Source organism: Protopterus annectens, chromosome 15.part0 (genome assembly GCF_019279795.1).
Source record: "Protopterus annectens isolate FY-2018-M chromosome 15.part0, PAN1.0, whole genome shotgun sequence".
Taxonomy (NCBI): domain Eukaryota; kingdom Metazoa; phylum Chordata; order Ceratodontiformes; family Protopteridae; genus Protopterus; species Protopterus annectens.
In genome coordinates this window covers 22002988-22024958 of record NC_056749.1, presented here as the reverse complement: position 1 = coordinate 22024958, position 21971 = coordinate 22002988, and the positions used below count along the sequence as shown (strand labels likewise).

Below are 21971 nucleotides of genomic sequence, written 5' to 3'. Positions count from 1 at the left end.
TTGAATATTGATATAAGTGTCCCCCAACACTGGTTTGTATTTCTTACCCCATTCATCTATAATGTAATAATTAATCCCTTTGAGAGTTTTTTTGGGGTATCCACGATTCAAGAACATAGTATACATAAGTTCTATTTCCTTCAACATCATTTCTTTAGTAGAACACATCCTTGCTGCTCTTATGCATTGTCCTTTGTATATATTTTTGAATATGTGTTTGGGATGGTTGCTTGTGTAGGACAAGTAATCATTAGAAAATGTTTCTTTTCTGTAGATGCATGACTTGAAACCTGTTTCTCCATGACTAATAAATGTATCTAAATATGCTATCCCATCATTATTTATAGCATATGTGAATCTTAAAAACTCTGTTGTATTATTGATATAATCTATAAATTTTTCTATTCCTGCTCTGGGTCCTTCCCATAATATAAATAGATCATCCAGGAATCTAGTGTAATACCGAATATGCTGATAATATTCAGATTTGAATACAAATTCGGATTCCCACTCTAACATTACCATGTTGGCAACTCCTCTGGTTTGTTTGAACGTTTCACCTTGAACCCTGATTGTTTTTTTTCTCCAATATAACTTCCATCATTTCAGTTATAAGACATATTCTGTCCCAACTCATGCTGCTCCACTTTCTCAAACTGTTAGAGAAGTATTCTAACCCCTTATCCTTCGGAATGCACGAAAATAAATCTATCACATCGATAGTTACAAAACTCAATTCCTTATTCCATATCTGAGGGGTTAGTTGTGATAAAAACATCCAGGAGTCCTTTATGAGATGAGATGTAACCTCATAAACTGGTTTAACCCATGTATCAATAACTTTGCCTAAAGGAAAAATTTTTTGCTGCTGCCTGAGATGATTGGTCTAAATGGTGGTTTCTATATTTTATGCTACTGATCAAATTTGAGGCAGTATGATTCCCACCAAGTAGGAATGACAGCATATTTACAGTGCCCAAAAGTACATATTTTAGCACATTTTAGCATGGGAATTTTAAATACATATTTTAAGCATATAGTAATTTTACATATTTTTTAAATTTATACTAATGTATTAATTATTTAATTTAATATATTGTAATACAGTTATACAGATGACAGCACTGCAGGAATTGTTGTAATAGTAATTTAAGTTAAGTAATATGTTAGGAAGTATTATATGTAATTATGTTTTATGGCGCCAAAATTTGGGTCAGATGACTAGTATAAAAGCAATTAATGAACTGAGGAATATGTTCTGAAGAAGTCTGGTATTCAGATGAAAGCGCTTAACGAATTGTAATTTTGTGGTTTGGAATAAACTTGTGTGGATAGCTGAGCATCTATCGTTTGTGTGATCCAACCTTCAGCAACCTTTACATATTTTCAGTAGTTGTTCGAGTATTGGAATGTTCTAGAATACCTTACTGAATTGCCATGGGATGAGAACTAAATGTTCATGTATATTTCACCTGTATTTTTCAGTCTTGTGAATATGTTGTAGCAGTACTGCTGTTATATTCATAATGGAATCTCTAAGGAGGACAAAGTACACGCACCAGAGGCTTTCCTTCTTGCACCTTTGCTGACAGAGTCTGACATTTTGCAGTACAGTCTTCTTTTCATTGCAGGTTCAGTGATGCAGTTATGCTGAGTAAATTAATGCCCGAGAATGCTTTTTTATTCAGTTGGCATTACTCCAGAGTTAGTTTTTGTTGTGTAACATGACAACTCTTTGAGCAGCTAATGCAGTGTGCTCATATTCAGCACAAAATTGTACTAAACCTTGAAGGTTAAAGTAGAGTCTTGTACATTTTTGTAGCTAATCATCGTTTTGACACTCCCGGAAAATTTTCTAATAAAAGAGGGATTGAATTATGTCCTTCTTCTGATAAGCATATCATAAGGTTTAGAGTTGTTCATTGCAGTATACTAATGTTGTGCATTGTATCTCGTTTTGACTGGGAGTGTTGCTCACTGCATATACTAACGTTGAGCATTGTATCTGGTTTTGATTTGGAGTGTTTTAAACCACTCCGTTTGCACAGCACAGTAATGGCCTAGAGTACCAGTTTTACTGAGTTAACATTATATCAGGAGTGAATAACCCACATCCAGCTAGCTTTCCACAACTCCTTTTTTCCTGTTTTTACATATGGGGTTGGGGTGTTACTTTAACATTGACAGTTTTCTAAAGCCAGTGTTCATGCCACCAATATATTTTACCAGATAGTAACATGTGGCTACAACCCCTTGTTTTCAAGTGGCTAAATATGTTTGGTAAAATGCAGAAGTTTGCTGCACTAGCAATGTGATGCTGCGGACACACCAGCACAAACAGTATCTAAATGGTAGCCAGTTAGGTAAATCCCCACTATTCACCACTCCTGAAAAAGCTAATTCTTTCTTTTCACTAAGTACTGCTTAGTTAGCTATTGTCTGACTTAACAATATCTCCCTAAATACTTCATCCATAAAACGTCAGTGTCTACTACAGTAGTTTCCCTGAAGTGTTTGACAGTGCTCTGTATAGTTGCAGGCACCTTGAGTTGACATTTTCCCTGTAAAAGTGCACTCACTTGAAATTTCACAAACACCTTGTTGCGTACAGAGCAGCTAGATTACACAGTGACAAGTACTGCTCCCACAGTTGCAAACCAGATGCTGTTGTCTTTACACTGTATTCTTACAACAACCTTCTAATCATTAAAAAAGAGCCTTTTGCCATGGATATCAGCTTTCACACTGTCTCCATAGCTAACTTGGTGATATGAACATTCTGAGGCAATGTAGAAATTGCTTCGTGTTGTCTGATAACCAATTAATTTTCAATCAAATTGATAAGATATGTGCGACATGTATTTACACAATGTCGCAGGAGCAAACCTGTCATATAAAAGTACTTTTAATGTTAGTCAGGTTGTCAATGGGATGTATACTACAACCATCACCCCCCACATGAACGAGACACCTAGACCAACATATGCTGAGGTACTTTAGTGTACCCTTCCTAGACCCCAAAGACCACCTAGACAAATCACACATAACAAATGCCCCCAACAGCCCCAAATGCAATCTTTCAAAATAGCGCTCACATCAACACATATTGTCACATTTCATGGAACCTCTACTTCTAAGCCCATAGGACAAGATACCATTCAGCCCAGTATTCTGGTCTTTGAAGACTCCATTGTGAGACACACTGATGTCCCTCTCACCTGGCTGATTAAGAAAAAAGTGATGGTCAGTTGCTTATCAGGGTCCTGGATTTACCAGATTATGTACACAGACAGGTACCTGTATGACAACACCATAGTCCATGTTGGACGTAGATGACCTGAGACATACCTCACTAGACTCTATGAAGAGTGATGATGGCACTCTCGAAATCTGTGTCCCAAGCTGATATGATATTCTGCCCTCTCCAGTCATGATGCTACAATACAAACAGAAGATGACTACTTAAATAATTGGCTTAGTTTCTCTTGTCATTTGATGGGGATGCAGTATTTGTCAGCATGGAAGGAGGTGGTCAACACATTACACTGCTTTGCCACGGAAGCTCCACACCTTTCTCTGCAAAACTTTCAAATATTAGCTAAAACATTGTCCTTCCCGTAATGCCTTTCTAAGCACTGCCACCCTGATAATCTTTCCAACATAGCGAACTAAAACCAAGAAAATCTTAAGGTATTACTGCTCAGTAGTAGGAGTCTAAACAAGAAACTCCACTCCCTACAAGCTCTGTTCATCCTAGGGAATGCTGACATCTGTGCAGTCATGGAGACATAATTTAAAGCTGTGGACAGCACCCAAGCAGTGCTAGGCTATAATGCTTTTCACACATTTAGACCGTTTGCTACACAGGCAGAGACTAAAGCTGGAGATGTGACAGTTTGCATCAGAAATAAATGCATCTCTGGGCTAGTCAAACAGGACAGTGTACTTGAGATTCTCCCTGTTCAAAATTGCCACTGGCAAAATCTCATAGTACTGTTTTCAAGCTGTTGGTTCCCTCTATGACCCATGAAACCCATAATGCATTTAAACTTACTGGAGATGCTCACCATTCAACCCAGTACCTATTCATGGGTGACTTTAATTACCCCACTGTTAACTGAGAATCATATACGACACCAGATTTTCAGACACAGAGATCCCTGGACTTTGTAAACACAAACTCCCTGGACAGGATTTGTCAGTACAGTGACCAGGGGAGCAAACATAGTGGATCTGTTCCTCACTAATATGAGACATTGCTGTAGAGCCCCTAGAATAATGTCCTCTCTGGTAAGGTCACATCACAAAACAGTCTCCTTTGAAGTAAAAATAAAATCCAGAACCCTGGAACTTTCAACAACTACTCTAAGGCTAACTTCCTATTATTAAGGGATAACTAAGAAAAAATTCAAGCCCCTTAAGCCCTGAGAAAACTGCTGCATATCTGGAACTGTTCACAGAAACCATATACAAGCATATTATTAGCTGTATAGAAACAGCTGTACGAACCAGAAATGAGTACAAAACTAACTCAAAAAAACAAGCTACCCTGGTGGGATAATAGCATCAGTAGGCTGTATAACAGGAGGAAGCAAGTCACAGCAATGATTAGGAAGTGAGCACCCAGCAGGATGAAGCCACCATGGTGGAGTAATAGCATCAGTAGGCTGTATAACAGGAGGAAGCAAGTCACAGCAATGATTATGAAGTGCAGCACCCAGCAGGATGAAGCCACCCTGGTGGGATAATAGCATCAGTAGGCTGTATAACAGGAGGAAGCAAGTCACAGCAATGATTAGGAAGTGCAGCACCCAGCAGGATGAAGCCACCCTGGTGGGATAATAGCATCAGTAGGCTGTATAACAGGAGGAAGCAAGTCACAGCAAAGATTAGGAAGTGAGCACCCAGCAGGATGAAGCCACCCTGGTGGGATAACAGCATCAGTAGGCTGTATAACAGGAGGAAGAAAGTCACAGCAAAGATTAGGAAGTGCAGCACCCAGCAGGATGAAGCCACCCTGGTGGACTAACAGCATCAGTAGGCTGTATAACAGGAAGAAGCAAGTCACAGCAAAGATTATGAAGTGCAGCACCCAGCAGGATGAAGCCACCCTGGTGGGATAATAGCATCAGTAGGCTGTATAACAGGAGGAAGCAAGTCACAGCAAAGATTAGGAAGTGAGCACCCAGCAGGATGAAGCCACCCTGGTGGGATAATAGCATCAGTAGGCTGTATAACAGGAGGAAGAAAGTCACAGCAAAGATTAGGAAGTGCAGCACCCAGCAGGATGAAGCCACCCTGGTGGGATAATAGCATCAGTAGGCTGTATAACAGGAGGAAGCAAGTCACAGCAAAGATTAGAAAGTGCAGCACCCAGCAGGATGAAGCCACCCTGGTGGGATAACAGCATCAGTAGGCTGTATAACAGGAGGAAGCAAGTCACAGCAAAGATTAGGAAGTGAGCACCCAGCAGGATGAAGCCACCCTGGTGGGATAACAGCATCAGTAGGCTGTATAACAGGAGGAAGCAAGTCACAGCAAAGATTATGAAGTGAGCACCCAGCAGGATGAAGCCACCCTGGTGGGATAATAGCATCAGTAGGCTGTATAACAGGAGGAAGCAAGTCACAGCAATGATTATGAAGTGCAGCAACCAGCAGGATGAAGCCACCCTGGTGGGATAACAGCATCAGTAGGCTGTATAACAGGAGGAAGCAAGTCACAGCAAAGATTATGAAGTGAGCACCCAGCAGGATGAAGCCACCCTGGTGGGATAATAGCATCAGTAGGCTGTATAACAGGAGGAAGCAAGTCACAGCAAAGATTAGGAAGTGAGCACCCAGCAGGATGAAGCCACCCTGGTGGGATAATAGCATCAGTAGGCTGTATAACAGGAGGAAGCAAGTTACAGCAAAGATTAGGAAGTGCAGCACCCAGCAGGATGAAGCCACCCTGGTGGGATAACAGCATCAGTAGTCTGTATAACAGGAGGAAGCAAGTCACAGCAAAGATTAGGAAGTGCAGCACCCAGCAGGATGAAGCCGCCCTGGTGGGATAACAGCATCAGTAGGCTGTATAACAGGAGGAAGCAAGTCACAGCAAAGATTAGGAAGTGAGCACCCAGCAGGATGAAGCCACCCTGGTGGGATAACAGCATCAGTAGGCTGTATAACAGGAGGAAGAAAGTCACAGCAAAGATTAGGAAGTGCAGCACCCAGCAGGATGAAGCCACCCTGGTGGACTAACAGCATCAGTAGGCTGTATAACAGGAGGAAGCAAGTCACAGCAAAGATTAGGAAGTGAGCACCCAGCAAGATGAAGCCACCCTGGTGGGATAATAGCATCAGTAGGCTGTATAACAGGAGGAAGCAAGTCACAGCAAAGATTAGGAAGTGCAGCACCCCAGCAGGATGAAACCACCATGGTGGAGTAACAGCATCAGTAGGCTGTATAACAGGAGGAAGCAAGTCACAGCAATGGTTATGAAGTGCAGCACCCAGCAGGATGAAGCCACCCTGGTGGGATAACAGCATCAGTAGGCTGTATAACAGGAGGAAGCAAGTCACAGCAAAGATTAGGAAGTGAGCACCCAGCAAGATGAAGCCACCCTGGTGGGATAATAGCATCAGTAGGCTGTATAACAGGAGGAAGCAAGTCACAGCAAAGATTAGGAAGTGCAGCACCCAGCAGGATGAAGCCACCCTGGTGGGATAATAGCATCAGTAGGCTGTATAACAGGAGGAAGCAAGTCACAGCAAAGATTAGGAAGTGAGCACCCAGCAGGATGAAGCCACCCTGGTGGGATAACAGCATCAGTAGGCTGTATAACAGGAGGAAGAAAGTCACAGCAAAGATTAGGAAGTGAGCACCCAGCAGGATGAAGCCACCCTGGTGGGATAATAGCATCAGTAGGCTGTATAACAGGAGGAAGCAAGTCACAGCAAAGATTAGGAAGTGAGCACCCAGCAGGATGAAGCCACCCTGGTGGGATAACATCATCAGTAGGCTGTATAACAGGAGGAAGCAAGTCACAGCAAAGATTAGGAAGTGCAGCACCCCAGCAGGATGAAACCACCATGGTGGGATAACAGCATCAGTAGGCTGTATAACAGGAGGAAGCAAGTCACAGCAAAGATTAGGAAGTGAGCACCCAGCAGGATGAAGCCACCCTGGTGGGATAACAGCATCAGTAGGCTGTATAACAGGAGGAAGCAAGTCACAGCAAAGATTATGAAGTGAGCACCCAGCAGGATGAAGCCACCCTGGTGGGATAACAGCATCAGTAGGCTGTATAACAGGAGGAAGCAAGTCACAGCAAAGATTAGGAAGTGAGCACCCAGCAGGATGAAGCCACCCTGGTGGGATAATAGCATCAGTAGGCTGTATAACAGGAGGAAGCAAGTCACAGCAAAGATTAGGAAGTGCAGCACCCAGCAGGATGAAACCACCATGGTGGGATAACAGCATCAGTAGGCTGTATAACAGGAGGAAGCAAGTCACTGCAAAGATTAGGAAGTGCAGCACCCCAGCAGGATGAAACCACCATGGTGGAGTAACAGCATCAGTAGGCTGTATAACAGGAGGAAGCAAGTCACAGCAATGATTAGGAAGTGCAGCACCCAGCAGGATGAAGCCACCCTGGTGGGATAATAGCATCAATAGGCTGTATAACAGGAGGAAGCAAGTCACAGCAAAGATTAGGAAGTGAGCACCCAGCAGGATGAAGCCACCCTGGTGGGATAATAGCATCAGTAGGCAGTATAACAGGAGGAAGCAAGTCACAGCAAAGATTATGAAGTGAGCACCCAGCAGGATGAAGCCACCCTGGTGGGATAACAGCATCAGTAGGCTGTATAACAGGAGGAAGAAAGTCACAGCAAAGATTAGGAAGTGCATCACCCAGCAGGATGAAGCCACCCTGGTGGACTAACAGCATCAGTAGGCTGTATAACAGGAGGAAGCAAGTCACAGCAAAGATTAGGAAGTGAGCACCCAGCAGGATGAAGCCACCCTGGTGGGATAATAGCATCAGTAGGCTGTATAACAGGAGGAAGCAAGTCACAGCAAAGATTAGGAAGTGAGCACCCAGCAGGATGAAGCCACCCTGGTGGGATAATAGCATCAGTAGGCTGTATAACAGGAGGAAGAAAGTCACAGCAAAGATTAGGAAGTGCAGCACCCAGCAGGATGAAGCCACCCTGGTGGACTAACAGCATCAGTAGGCTGTATAACAGGAGGAAGCAAGTCACAGCAAAGATTAGGAAGTGCAGCACCCAGCAGGATGAAGCCACCCTGGTGGACTAACAGCATCAGTAGGCTGTATAACAGGAGGAAGCAAGTCACAGCAAAGATTAGGAAGTGAGCACCCAGCAGGATGAAGCCACCCTGGTGGGATAATAGCATCAGTATGCTGTATAACAGGAGGAAGAAAGTCACAGCAAAGATTAGGAAGTGTAGCACCCAGCAGGAAACTAAACTGACAACTCACAGAGCAAATAAAGTCTACCACAGTCAAATATTAGGTAAATCTTGCCACCCAGGCCAGGGACAACCACAAGGTATTCTATAGCTATGTCCACAATCACAAAGGCAGTACACAAATGTGTGAAGAGATCACTGTTAGTGAGCCACCTATACTGAGCTAAAAGACATAGGAAACCTACTGGCAGACAGATTCAGCTCTAACTTTACCCAACCACCCCCCCGTCCAAACCCCCTTCAGGAAATACCATCAAATATGACTTCTACAACTATCACTAAGGAACAGGTCCTCAGCACTCTTTCTAAGACCAACAACACTGCATCGATGGGTTCTACCAGTATTTCAGACTGTTTCTAAACAGAATGAAACACAACATGACTGGCGTTTAATTTAAAAGTAGCCTCCAAACAGGCTTTGGGCCTCACAAATTGAGAATGGCAACTGTCATCCCACTTTACAAATGCAAGCTAATTACAGACCCATAAATCTCATTAGTCTGATATGCAAAGCCATGGAAAGAATTATCATGGAATTTATCAGTAATGACATAAGAAACTGACAGACATGGATCGGACTCAACCCAACTCAACCCAATTTGGTTTCGACAAGGGCAGGCTATGCTTGCTCAACCTGGTGGACTTCTTTGAGGAGGTCGCAACTCAATGGATGAGGGCAGAATGGTTCACACTGCCTACCTTGACCTGGCCAGGGCATTTGACACATTACCCTACTTGGGCATTATCGACAAACTCAAGAGATTAGGTACCCTGTGGAGAACCAGCAGGCCCACAGACAGGACTCAGAAAGTTAGAATTGGGGAGTCCACCTCTAGGAAGAGGTTAGTCACCAGCGAAGCCCCTTGGGGATCAGTCCTAGGATCGCTCCTTTTTGGTATCTACTACTTGAAGTCAAGGCTTGTGTCGAGCTTCTGGCTAACCAACTTTGCTGATGATTGCAAATTAGGAGCAGTCATAGAATCCCCCAGTAGCACTAATGTTCTGCAGGAATGGCTGACTCTGACAAATAACTGGTTCAGAACCATGCACTAAAACTAAATGCCAAGAAATGCATAATAGTATCCTTCATAGGTTCATAGGTAGGTACTAGGCTAAAGGCCTGAGTAAGCCTAGCCAACAAGATTCCCTGGCTTATGCCACCCAAGAAAGTTAATGTCCTGTGCCCCTGTCGAGCAGAGCTACAGAAGTGATCCCTGGGGTGTATTTCCTATTTCCCATCCACTCATCAAGATTTTTCTTGAAGAGTGCTAATGAGGAACTTTATCGAAAGATATCCACAGGTTCAACAATGTCCCAAACAGCACACCAGCAACCCGAGGATAAAACCACGATCCACAAAATGCTTTTAAAACAGGTTTATTGCTCCAACCATAAAAACTTAACACGATTTGTTAAGCGCTTTCGTGTAAACCATACACTTCATCAGAACAGTTAAAAATATCATTAACAAGGCTTAAATAATAAAAAAAACGCCAAAACCATCTACCAGATTAAATACATTCAACTTGATCAGTGCTGCTATTTAAAGCTATAGTGTCACATGAAGCCTGAATATCATGTAATTGTAAATGCAGTTTGCAACACTCAAAACCATAAAAATTAACAATAAATATAAATATACTCAGAGAGATACTGCTACATAGTATAGTTAAAACTAACATTATAAAAAATGAGGAACTTTGCTTGACATAGATGGGTAGCTTGTTCCAGAGTATAGGAAGTTTCTGGGACAGGAATCTATCCCTCCGAGGATGTCTTGTTTATTGTGGTGACAAGGTTTAGGTCCCTAGAGCATGTAGCTCGGAGAGGTTGGGATTTCTTTAGGTGTAGCATGTCCAACAGCTCTGGGTTCAACATAGCTTTATATGTTAGGCAGAGATCTCCTCGGAGTAAGCGATATGCTACAGAGTAAAGCTGGAGTTTTTTGAGACGGTCAGTGTAGGGCATCTGTTTGAGGCCAGTAATCTTCTTTGTGAGGTACTTCTCTGGCCTTTCCAGCTGCTGCAGATGTCTTGTGAGGTACATTCCAAAAGGGGCGTTGTACTCTATAATCGGTCTAATGAGTGCCGAGTAGAGGGGAACAATGACCTCTTTTTTTCCTGGATGAGATCCCTTTTGTGATGAGGTGTGCAACAAAGAAGGATTTCCTGACTACTGTGGAGATGTGATTATCAAAGGAGAGATTACTGTCCACCTGGGTCCCAAGGTCTCTTGTCACAAATTCGGCATTAAGTAGACTGCCATTTATGTTGTAGTTCATGGGTACAGAGTTCTTACCAAAGGGGATGACAATGCACTTTCTGGAATTAAGCTTGAGGCCATGCATCTGACACCAGGCATCTGTCTCGGTGAGGCTGTTCTGTAGGGTGTCCACATCATTTGGGGACACGACTATGGCTCCTAGTTTGCAGTCATCTGCGAACTTCATTAGCCAGAGGCCTTCTGTGTTAGCCTGTACTTCGGAGAAGTAGATACCAAACAGGAGAGGTCCCAGGACTGAACCCTGTGGTACTCCACTTGTCACTTGCTTGAAATCAGATTTGGAGTCTGCAACTTTTACAGTGTGGGTTCTGTCAGTGAGCCAGTTGGCAACCCTTCATGTGATGTAGGGATTTATACCTAGTTTAGGGAGTTTAGCTGTAATTCCAGAATGGGGGATGATGTTGAAAGCCTTGGTGAGGTCAAGATAGGCTGTGTGAACCATCTTACCCTCGTCTATGGCTTTGGTGACTGCCTCAAAGAAGTCGATCAGGTTCAGGAGGCATAATCTGCCTTTCACAAACCCGAACTGGGTGGGGTCCAGAGTTTGGAGGTTACCAATGTCTTCGTTTACGAGTTCCATGATGATACGTTCCATGGCCTTGCAGACCAGGATCATCAAGCTAATAGGGCGATAGTTCCCAGGATCAGCGGTGGCTCCCCCTTTGTGGAGTGGGATAACTCTTGCTGTGCACCATTTAGTGGGCACAAAGCCTGACGTGAGACTATGATTGAACATGCTGCTTAGGTGGGGAGCCAGTTCGTTCTGATGTTTATGTAAAACGCAGCCTGGGATGTTGTCCAGTCCCATGGATGCTGTGTTTATGGTTTTAGAGAGTGCAGCTTTTACCTGCATAGATGTGATTACAAGGACTCTGCATTGATCCTGTATAGATATGGGCCCTTTAGGGGTTGAGAGGGGGGTAAAGTTAGCACTGAACCTATCTGCCAGGATGTTGGCAATATCATTTGGTTCCGTAATTTTTGTGCCATTGTGCTGTAACTCAGAGCAGATCTGGTTGTTGCCATTGAGATTCTTGACATAGCTATAGAATGCTTTGTGGTTGCCCTTAGAATCAGTGGCGATTTTGTTTTTGTAGCTAGCTTTGGAGGATCTTATAAGGGATGTCAGCTTCATACAGAGGCTGACCAGGGAGCTTCTCCACTCATGGGATTTTACTCTCTTTTGCAACAGTTTCTTCCTTCTGTTGTGAGTTTGTTTATGGCAGGGGACCACCAGATTGGCTTCCTTTTTTTTGGAGGATAGCATCTTGGTTCTGTTTGGGATAGCACAATCCATGCACTCATGTAAGTGCTTATAGAGTGCATTTGTGTAGGATTCAGCAGTCTTAACTGTATTGTCCATCTGCATGGATGACATGAAGTTTGCCACTTCTGTCTTAGGAAGCATGAAGTTAGCTTTGGAGAAATGTTTTGCCATGGTTTCCTTAATGGTGGGTGGGGGCGGGATACGGATATCTAGGGTGATTAGCTTATGGTCGGATCTGACCAACGAGGAGTTGACTTTAGGTGTGGAACACCGGTCACTCATGTTGGTAATGACTAGGTCTAGGATATTGTTGCCCCTGGTGAGGGTGTGGATAAGTTGATCCAGGGCTTTGGAATTTATGAATTCCAGAAAGCATTGAGCGAAGGAGTTGGTACATGAGTAGTTTTCCCAGTTAATGGTGGGGTAGTTGAAATCACACATTATTAGGGTGTTTGGTTGAACCCTAATATTTTCCAGTATATCAAGAAAAGAGGAGTGGGAATCGTGGGGCATGGTGGGGTATCTGTAGCAAGCTACAATGTGGATTGCAGTTTTGCCCAGAGTTAGTTGCACTTGGATAACCTCTGATGCATTATGCTGCACAACTAGCCTGGAGGTGTGGATATCCTTAATGAATATGGACACACCTCTGCCTTTGGTGTCCTGGCCCAGGTTAGATGGCCGAAAAGTGTGGTGTGAGGTATAGCCTGGTAATGCAGGGGTGCTCGCTAGAGCCTTGAACCAGGTCTCAGTAACTGTACAAATATCGATGTTCCCTATTTTAGACTTCTGACATTGAGTAGCATTACTTACCCTCAGTTTTTCTTCAGGAAGTCAGCCACCCCTGGTAACCACTATATTGACAACACACCCCTAAGAATCAACCCAGTAGTCAGGGACTTGAGACATATGACTGTAATTTAGCCTTCAGCCATCACATGTCTGTGGTAGTGAGGAAATCATTCTATGTTGTGTAACTTGTAAACAAAAGTTTGGCATCTAGGTCCAAGGAGGTAATTGTTCCACTGTATTTGGCAGTCATCAGACCTGTCATTGAGTATAATGCTCCCTTTATTATGTACATAACTAGGCACATCCAACAGTTGGAATGCCCACAGACGTTCCTCACTAAAAGAATACAAGGCACAAGTAACATGTCTGATGCAGACTGCTTCAGAGCCCTAGCCCTGTACTCTCACTCCTACAGGCTGCTGAGGGTAGATCTATGCTTGACATACAGGGCATCTTCGAACCACACTCTGATAATCTCTTGCATATCCACAAAACAAACAGCACCAAACCTTGCCTGTGATATAAATAGGACCTGGTTGAGAAATGGTTATGTACCTCAAAGACTGTCCATCCTCTGGAAAAGGCTTCCCATCCACATGTAGCAGAATTCCTCGCTAACCCAATTCAAGTGTAACTTGGACTACTGGATGGGGAACTATAAATTCACCTCTGGTTTGGCACTTGTGTCTCTAATGGACGCAGGCAGCTTATAAAAGGTTCATCTCTAATGGACGCAGGCAGCTTATAAAAGGTTCATCTCTCAGGCCCCTGTTTGTAAATGTTTCATCTCCCTCATTCATATTCTACTATTGGTACCATAACTTGTCAGAGATTTAAGATGCATGGCTAGGCTTAAAAAGGCCCCAGTGGTCATTAGCCTAGTACACACCTATGAAGATATAGAAACTCTGAGGTCAGAAGTGTAGTCTTTGGTGTGTTTTGTAGCTAAATATCCTGTTATTACCTAAAAGTTTTGTAATGAAATCTCAGTGGGGACAGTGGCATAGAGGTTCAAATATTGGCACCATTAGCTTTAGTTCATATGCATTTACTGACAAGAGCCTGACATTTTGTATTATACTCTGGCTTCATTGTGGGCACTGTGCTGAACTTGTGCTCAGTATGCTGAGGAAGATAATGACCTGGGATGCTTCTTTACTGAGTTGTCCTTGCCTCTGAAATGAAAATTCTTTACATTTTACCAGGTAAAAATGTTTTTACAGCATGCCAAATGTTTGAACAGCTAATGTGATGGAAGTGCAGGGCTGTACTGAAACTCCTAAGGTTAGAATATGTGATTTTTATAACCAGCAATCTGGTTACTGTAAGTCTCATAATGAAATCTTAAAGAGAAACTGCAATGTGGCCTTTTGCGAATACTCAATAGATTAGTATGTATAGAGGTGTTTACTACTGCAGTCTTAACGTTTTTCATATTACAATGCAGTATTTTTCAGTGGGTAAAGTGGTGAAGTCATGTATGCTGCAGTGGGCCCCTTGTGGAGAGAATAGCAGTCTGCAAATATGTGTGTGTTTTTTAAGCAGTAGATCCTGACCTAATTATCTGTGAGATTCATAATACAGTCTAAATGGGGGAATGAGGTCAATCTTAAACAGAAAGGCATCAGAGGCTTTAGCTGATAAGCCTGTACTGCCACAGTCTGACAACTTACCATTTATTCTCAGTTTCCACTGTGGGTAGTGTGGGAAACTTCTGGTCAGTACAGAGAAAAATAATAGCACAGGATGCATCTTTGCTGAATTACTTTGGCATTTGAAGTACCATCATATTTATTTCTACTAAGTACATAAGTTTTGGCCACTAACCAAATGACCCCCCCCCCCCCCCCCACTGTTTATACTCATATGCGGTAAATTACACTTCGTGAAGATATAAAGTTGTGCTTGTGTCTTTACAGCTGGAACCACCAGCTAAGTGCATTTTATAACTGAATACTATGGTATATTATTCTGAGAGAGTTATCTTTAGTAAAGTTACAGAGAAATGGACCTTTATTTCTAGACATCACCAATGGTCTTGTGTAAAAATTTGAGAGCACTGTTTGTTAAATTTGGTTTACAAAAATGTATGCTTTGCATTTTTTCAGGACAACAATCTTAGTATATATCTGACTCATATCACTGATGTGTTCATAGGAAAGAAGAACCGAAAATAAGGTGTCAGAAAATATTGCATTTTCTTACTATGCGTTGTAAGAAAGTAGACATATTTTAAATGTTGTGACAGACATACTCATGTTTGATATTCTGTTGTCTGTTTTTCCTAAAAAAGTACACGGCTCTGCAAATCTAACGAATGAGATATTACTGAGGGTCTTATCTTAAAAATTTCATAAGGGTACCTAGAAACAGACTGAGAGAGAGTGAGTGAGCGAGAGGCTGTCGTTTGAATTTAGGGAGGAATTGAGGCCAGAAAGGCCTTTGTAAACTGACTGGGTGCAGCATTTGCAAAATGTTGAAATAAAAAATATGGCACTTTCAGTTCTCTCAAGTAAAATAACTAAAGGTTATCAGAAACATAAATATATAGTAACAGTGTGTTTCTAGGTAAAGAAAGACTTGCTTCTGTGTAAAGGTTTATATGTACTGAGGCATTAAAATGACATGAAAAACTTAGAATTTTTTCTTTCATTGCAATTGAAGATGTACATCGTTTTTTATGTTGAGTACTAGAGCCTAGTGCAGGAGTGTTGTATTGATACTTATGACAGTAGCATTATCTGAAGAGTTCACAAACAAATAATGAACTGGTTTTGGAGATGTATGCTCTTATATGCCAGTAGCAAAAATGGCAAAACAATCCTTTGGATTGAAAGTGCTAAGTAGTTATTGTGCTGGTCACTTTTGGGAGTATCTTTGTTGTACAAACCAATTTACTGTTATACCCCTCATGTCAAAGTTTAAATTGGTTTTGCAAAAAACGAAGATTATATGCTGCTGTTTGATTTTTTTTTAGTTTCATTGTTTATATGTGTTTATTTAACCCTTCTCACAAAACAATGTCATGGTAGGTATTGCAGTGATTTTACATGCAACTCCAAAGCATTCTGGTTAATTAAAGCATCTTACCTCTTTACTGGAGCAGCTACCTACAAGCACTAGCTGACGACTTGTCTTTCTAGGAACGAAGAAACTACTACCATTGCATTTAGCATAGAAATATTGTGACCTATATGTTAATTTAGGTCAAGAGGTGTTGTGGGTTCAGTCTTTCATGATGTCATGGCAGGGATTTTCACCTCTGAGAAAAAAATTTAGAGGGCCATCTTTATCAACAAAATAAAATGAAAAAAATAAATCACTTTGCATCAAAAAAGGTATAAGTTGGTAAGGGTGTTATATCCAACCCCAAAGATTTGTCACTTGTACTTGCAGAACATGAGCGATGCACTTTAAGGATCATTTAAATGAATCGACCTGCAGTTAAATGAAAAGACCTGATTTAGAGTGTTGTCATATCATTACCATTTATACTTGGAAATGTAGACTGTGGTTAAACGTTTATAGAAAACCTCTAAACTAGAGACTGAATTAATAATTCATCAGCCATCATTTAAGTTGTGTTCTGCTTTAAACATAGTGTGTGTACGCTGGAAATCTTGTGAGCTCACTGCTTTACTGTGGACAGAAGTGCACGTAGTTTGTGGGAAATGAAAAGAAAATGCATCCATGCCTTCTTTTCAACATATTAGTTTGGGAATCCAGATTCAGACAAGCATGTTTTAATGACCCAGTCTTCAGTAGACTGTAGGAGTTTTATCTGCTACATGTGCTGTGTATCACTTTTGGTGTGACAAGTCAGTTAATTTTTGGAACTGTCTTTCTGTTTATATTGATTAATGGTCACAGTTATTCTACTGTCCCTACCTGACTTTGAGAAATTGAAAGAAATTCTTCTGTTTCATAGTGCTTGTTAGCTTTGTAGAGGACTCTGGCAGACCACCTGTTTTCACCTGTTTACTCAACTTTTGGTCTTGCCATTTCAGCGGTCGCCCATTCAGAGTACCACTTCCACCAATAAAGCGGGGCAAGTTCAGCAAATACAAATTCATGGAGTTCAGCAAGTTCCTGTTTCTCAAGAGGTATGCATTTTGTTCTTTTGAAGCTATCCAGTTAGCAGAGTCACAAAAGCACCTCGCTTCTAGGATGCATTTCAGATGGTTTAATAAGATTGTTTACATTTGTTGTCAGTACCTGTAAAGTTGGGAACAGGAAGTGCTGCATAAAGGGTGAATATTTGCAAGGAAATGCTGAGAAGCTGTAGTTAGTACTGAACTTGCGTTTCACTTCGTAAAGTTGTTGTATCTTTCGGCTTTTCTCGGTTAGGGGTCGCCACAGCGGAACTCTGGTTTGCTAATGATTGGCAGTAGATTTTTACGTACTGAGTTGCCAGCCCTAACGTACAACCTTCAAATAATGTACGCCCATTCACGCATGTCTCCACACAGAAGACGCTTTAGCTGAGAATCGAACAGGACAACGTCTTACTGTGAGGCGACAACGCTACCGCAGCAATATTTAGTAAAAGTTAAGTATTGCCAAAACCAGCTCAGATTATTCAGACATACTTGTCCATATTGCCAGTCTTATTGACATGGAGGGATAAAAACCTGATTATAACTCAGTTATTTTGAGTTCAGTTTGTGGCTGGAGTGCCTGTTAGCTTCTCAGTTGTTGAAGAGGAATGCCAAAGTGGGTGTCTACACATATCTTCTAGGGTGCATGGGTCCAGAGATTTGCTGGGGCACATGGATACAGTAGCGGTACTACCACTACATAGTTGGCTCTGCATCCAATACAACACCATAGCACATCCCCCTCTGTTAATGTCAGCCAGCATGTCAAGGGGAGGTCATACCAGGCATAACAGCCCACTGAGAGTGACAGCATGATGGTTCCTCAATTGGTCCTGTCTCTCATGGCACATTTATTATTTATTTATTTCCAGTTTGATTACCAGGGAAGTCCACTGGGTCAAAATGACCCATTTTCAGTGGAGGCCCGGGGAGAAAAGCTCCAAGTTGCATAATACATTTACAATACAAGTGGTACAAAGGTATAACAGATGCATTATACAACAGTAAGAATTAACACATTTGGAGTCAAGGTATTTAACAAAGTTCAGGGTTTTACAATTTCATTTAAGGTGCACTCTAATGTGCGGAGTTTGACAACAATGTATGTGTGAATATGAGAAGAGAGAGAGATGACAGATAAAAGGCATAGAGAATACACTCTGCTGATGCACAATTGAACATGGATGCTATTTACATTATTTACAAGGTTGAGTTGAGTCAGAGTAGCTATAGGTGTTATCAAAAACATAGAGAGCCCTGGAGAAAGAGAGGGGACACACTGGGAGCAGAAGGTTTAACTAGGATTAGGTAGGGTGAAGGCAGGTACATTTCCGCTTAGAGGACAGGTGTTTGAAAAGCAGGTTTTTAAAGTTTTCAGAATTTGGCATAGATCGTAGAGCAGATGGAAGGGAATTCCATTTTTTGCCAAGTGAGTAAGAGAGAAGAAGTTGGCCAGCAGTGTGTTTAGGTTTATTGATAGCTATTAGGTTATGATGTTCAGATCTTAGTGTTCTTTTGGGTATGTAGGGGCGAAGGAGATTAAAGCAGACATTTGATTGGGTGAAATATGATTCTGTGAGCAGAGGTAAGTTGGAGAAAGTCTAGGTAGTTAGGGAGTTCGAGCCATTTCAGGGAATGTAGGGTGAGGCAGTGATGGGTATAGTTTTTGGAGTTGGTGGCGAATTTAGAGATTTTGTTGTAGCAGGTTTCTAGTTTGGAGGTGATAGTGGAGGACAGATTGGTTAGGAGATTGGCTCCATATAATAAGGAAGGGAGAAGATAAGTTGTGGTCAGAGTATACCTAGTAGAGTTAATGAGAAAGTGATTATTCCTATACAGCATGCCTAGCTTTTGGTGGGTTTTCTTGATATTTTGCTGAATATGTATATCACATTTTAGGTGTTCATCAATGGTAATTCCAAGTAGATTAGCTGAGGGAACTACTTCTATAGGTGGGTTTGTATGGCTATAGACTTTGAAGTTGTTTTTGTCATAGGAGAAGGACTTTGTAGGAGGGAATAGTAGAATCTTTGATTTATTAGCATTTAGAGAGAGGTAGTTTTGACACATCTAGTTTTCGGTTGTAGAAAATGCAATTTGGGTTATGTTTAGAGGTTCAGAGAGGTTTGAGGCAGAGCAGACTAAGGTAGAATTGTCTGCATATTGAATGATTTTGGTGTCAGGAATAGCAGAGTGAAAGTTATTAATAAAGATATTAAAAAGCATGGGGCCGAGAATAGATCCCTGAGGTACTCCAGTTGGGATGGGTAGGAAGGAAGAGATGGAGTTCTTCCATTTGACTGCATGTGATCTATTGGATAGGTAACTGGAGAACCAGGATATGGTGTTGGGTGAGAGATGGAGGTTGGAGAGCTGAGAGAGAGAAGGTGCTTGTGGGATACAGTATTGAAAGCTTTGGACAGATCAAGTAAAATGGTAGAAACTAAATGTCCTGAATCGCGGGCTTGGTTGACAGTTTCAAGGAAAGAGAGTAGAGCGGTAATAGTGCTATGGCCTGGGCGGAAGTTGGGTGGGAGTGAGAAGGTTGTTTAGAGTCAGAAAAGGCATGAGTTGGAGGTGGATGAATTTTTCTAGGATTCTGGAGATTGGTGAAAGCAGAGCGATTGGCGAAAGTTTGAGATGGTGGTGTTTTTGCTTCCTTTGTGGAGTGGAAGTATATAGGCTAAGCGCCAGAGTTTAGGGACATAAGATTCCTTTATGGAGATGGCCAAGATGTCAAGTTGGTTATGGCTTAACCAAGCTTGAAATTGGTGAATTTTATTGTTGAGACTTTGTGGATGTTGGTGAAGGAGGGGGTAAGACCAGGGTTAGGATGAATATCACCAGCTTGGACTAAGTTATTAAAGGTATTATCCTGTAGCCATTTGGGTTTACTAGGTATGATAATTGATGGTTTTAAGGTTAGAGTGGGTGACAATGTCTTAACTTTAAAGTAGAGAATTTTAGGGTGGAATAAGTGAAGAGTGTTGGACTGGATGAGAGATGAGGAGATGGAGTGGAAATGGGAGTAGGATTGAGTGTGAGGGTGTGTCTGTATGCTGGCTGTTTTAGTGGGTAATTTTGGGCAAGTATTATAGTTGTATGAGCTAGCAAAATAAAGAGGAATTAGGATAAGGGAGAGAAGCAGGGTACTAGGAGGGTATGATGCCTTGATAAGAGCATATTGGGTAAAAGGGAGAAAGAAATATGTAGGAGTAAGGAAAGGAGAGGTTGAATAGCAAAGGAGGTATTAGAAATACTGAAGGTTTTAATAGGATCTTAGTGTGGGAGTTATATGGGAATGCAAAAATAACAGGAGGGGGTTGGGGGGTTGTAATTATAAGGGTGGAGTGCAGATGGAAGAGTGTGAAAGGGAAGTAGAATGGAGGAAATTGGTGGGGGGAGCAGCTATTGTGCGAATAGGTTGACGGGAGGGGTTAAGGAGGAGTAAAGGTAGGAGTGCTAGGAGCGGGTGGGAATAGGGGGAAGGGTAGGGGAGCAGAGTGAGCCCAGAGGGTGAACGGAGCGGGATGGAGCAGAAGAGGTGAGTACAGCAGAAAAAGTATCAGTGAAGAGCAGATAAATGGCTGTAGAAAGAGGGTTTGTTCTGAAGTTTAAGGAGCGGTAGTACAGGGTGGCCTTTACTGAGGGAGGTTTAGCATAAAGGGAAAGGAAGTATACAGTCACAGAATGATGAATTCAACAGTCTCTTTAGCAGAAAAGTAACATATCAGGACTAATGTGTACAAGTAGGGTTTAGTCAGGTTGAAGTTGCTACTTGGTGGTAGAGGGAGGAAGCAAGCAACAAGGAGAGTCTAAACCTGTCTGGGGTGTAAATATAATCTTAGTTATGGAAAACAGGAGGGGGAGAGGGCAAATGGTCTATGGTAGGCTGCTAGAACGCATGCACGGGAGGCCAGACTAGCACAATACGTATTACAACACTGCAATGTATAATTAGTACCGAGCAACATACATTTAATACAATCCTGTTGGGGGGGGACTTTTCCGCACTAGTGTTCAGATTACCAGGCAGGCTGGCAGAGTTAGGGTGTCTTCAGAAGGTGCCAGAAGTTTTCCTTATTGCTTTGAGGCAGGGAGGGAGCACCCAGGATGGATTACTGTGGAAGAGAGAGAGACAACACTTGGTTAGGTAAAATTGTAGATAGATGGAAAGGGGAAGGAGAGAGGAAACCAGATAGGGGGTGATAAATAGAGAGAAAAGGAATGGTGTTAGGAAGCACAGAAGTTGGATGGAGTTTGATGTAGCAAAAACTAGGCAGTAGAAGAAGAGAGTCCTTAAGGGAGTATAAGTATAAAAAAACAGGTAAAGGCTGGAAGTAGCACAGTTTAAGCAGTTTGGGTTGCAAAACTTAAAGACAACATTCACATTCAGTTGGAGCAGAGGAATGTGTGTGTTATCACTAAGAGAACCTCATGATGACTCCTCACTTGACCCTGTACCACTTATGGCACGCGTGTGCATTACCACTAAGAGAATATCATGATGGCTTCTCATTCAGCCCTGTGTCGCTCATGGCATACTTGTGAGCTACCACTAAGAGAACCTCATGATGGCTCCTCACTTGGCCCTGCCCCACTCATGGCACACTTGTCCGCTACCACTAGGAGAACCTCACAACAACTCCTCACTTGGCCTTGTCCCACTTATGGCACGCATGTGCGCTACCACTAGGAGAACCTCATGATGGCTCCTCACTTGGCCCTGTCACACTTATGGCACACGTGTGCACTACCACTAGGAGAACCTCATGATGGCTCCTCACTTGGCCCTGTCCCACTCATGGGACGCATGTGAGCTACCACTAGAAGAACCTCATGATGGCTGCTCACTTGGCCCTGTTCCCACTTATGGCACGCCTGTGCGGTAGCACTAGGAGAACCTCATAATGGCTCCTCACTTGGCCCTGTCCCACTTATGGCATGCGTGTGCGCTACCACTAGGAGAACCTCATGATGGCTCCTCACTTGGCCCTGTCCCACTTATGGCATGCATGTGCGCTACCACTAGGAGAACCTCATGATGGCTCCTC

At 42.4% G+C, this 21971-nt stretch overlaps 1 protein-coding gene across 3 annotated transcripts in view; it reads left to right on the top strand.

Annotated features, from left to right (window-relative positions):
- The window catches only part of RFX1 (regulatory factor X1), a 1726663-nt gene that overhangs the window by 420623 nt on the left and 1284069 nt on the right, over positions 1 to 21971 (top strand). For all 3 annotated transcript variants that reach the window (XM_044057089.1, XM_044057092.1, XM_044057093.1), the window contains exon 6: positions 16828 to 16923. In XM_044057089.1, coding sequence (XP_043913024.1) covers positions 16828 to 16923 — 96 coding nt within the window. The remainder of the gene's footprint in view (positions 1 to 16827; positions 16924 to 21971) is intronic.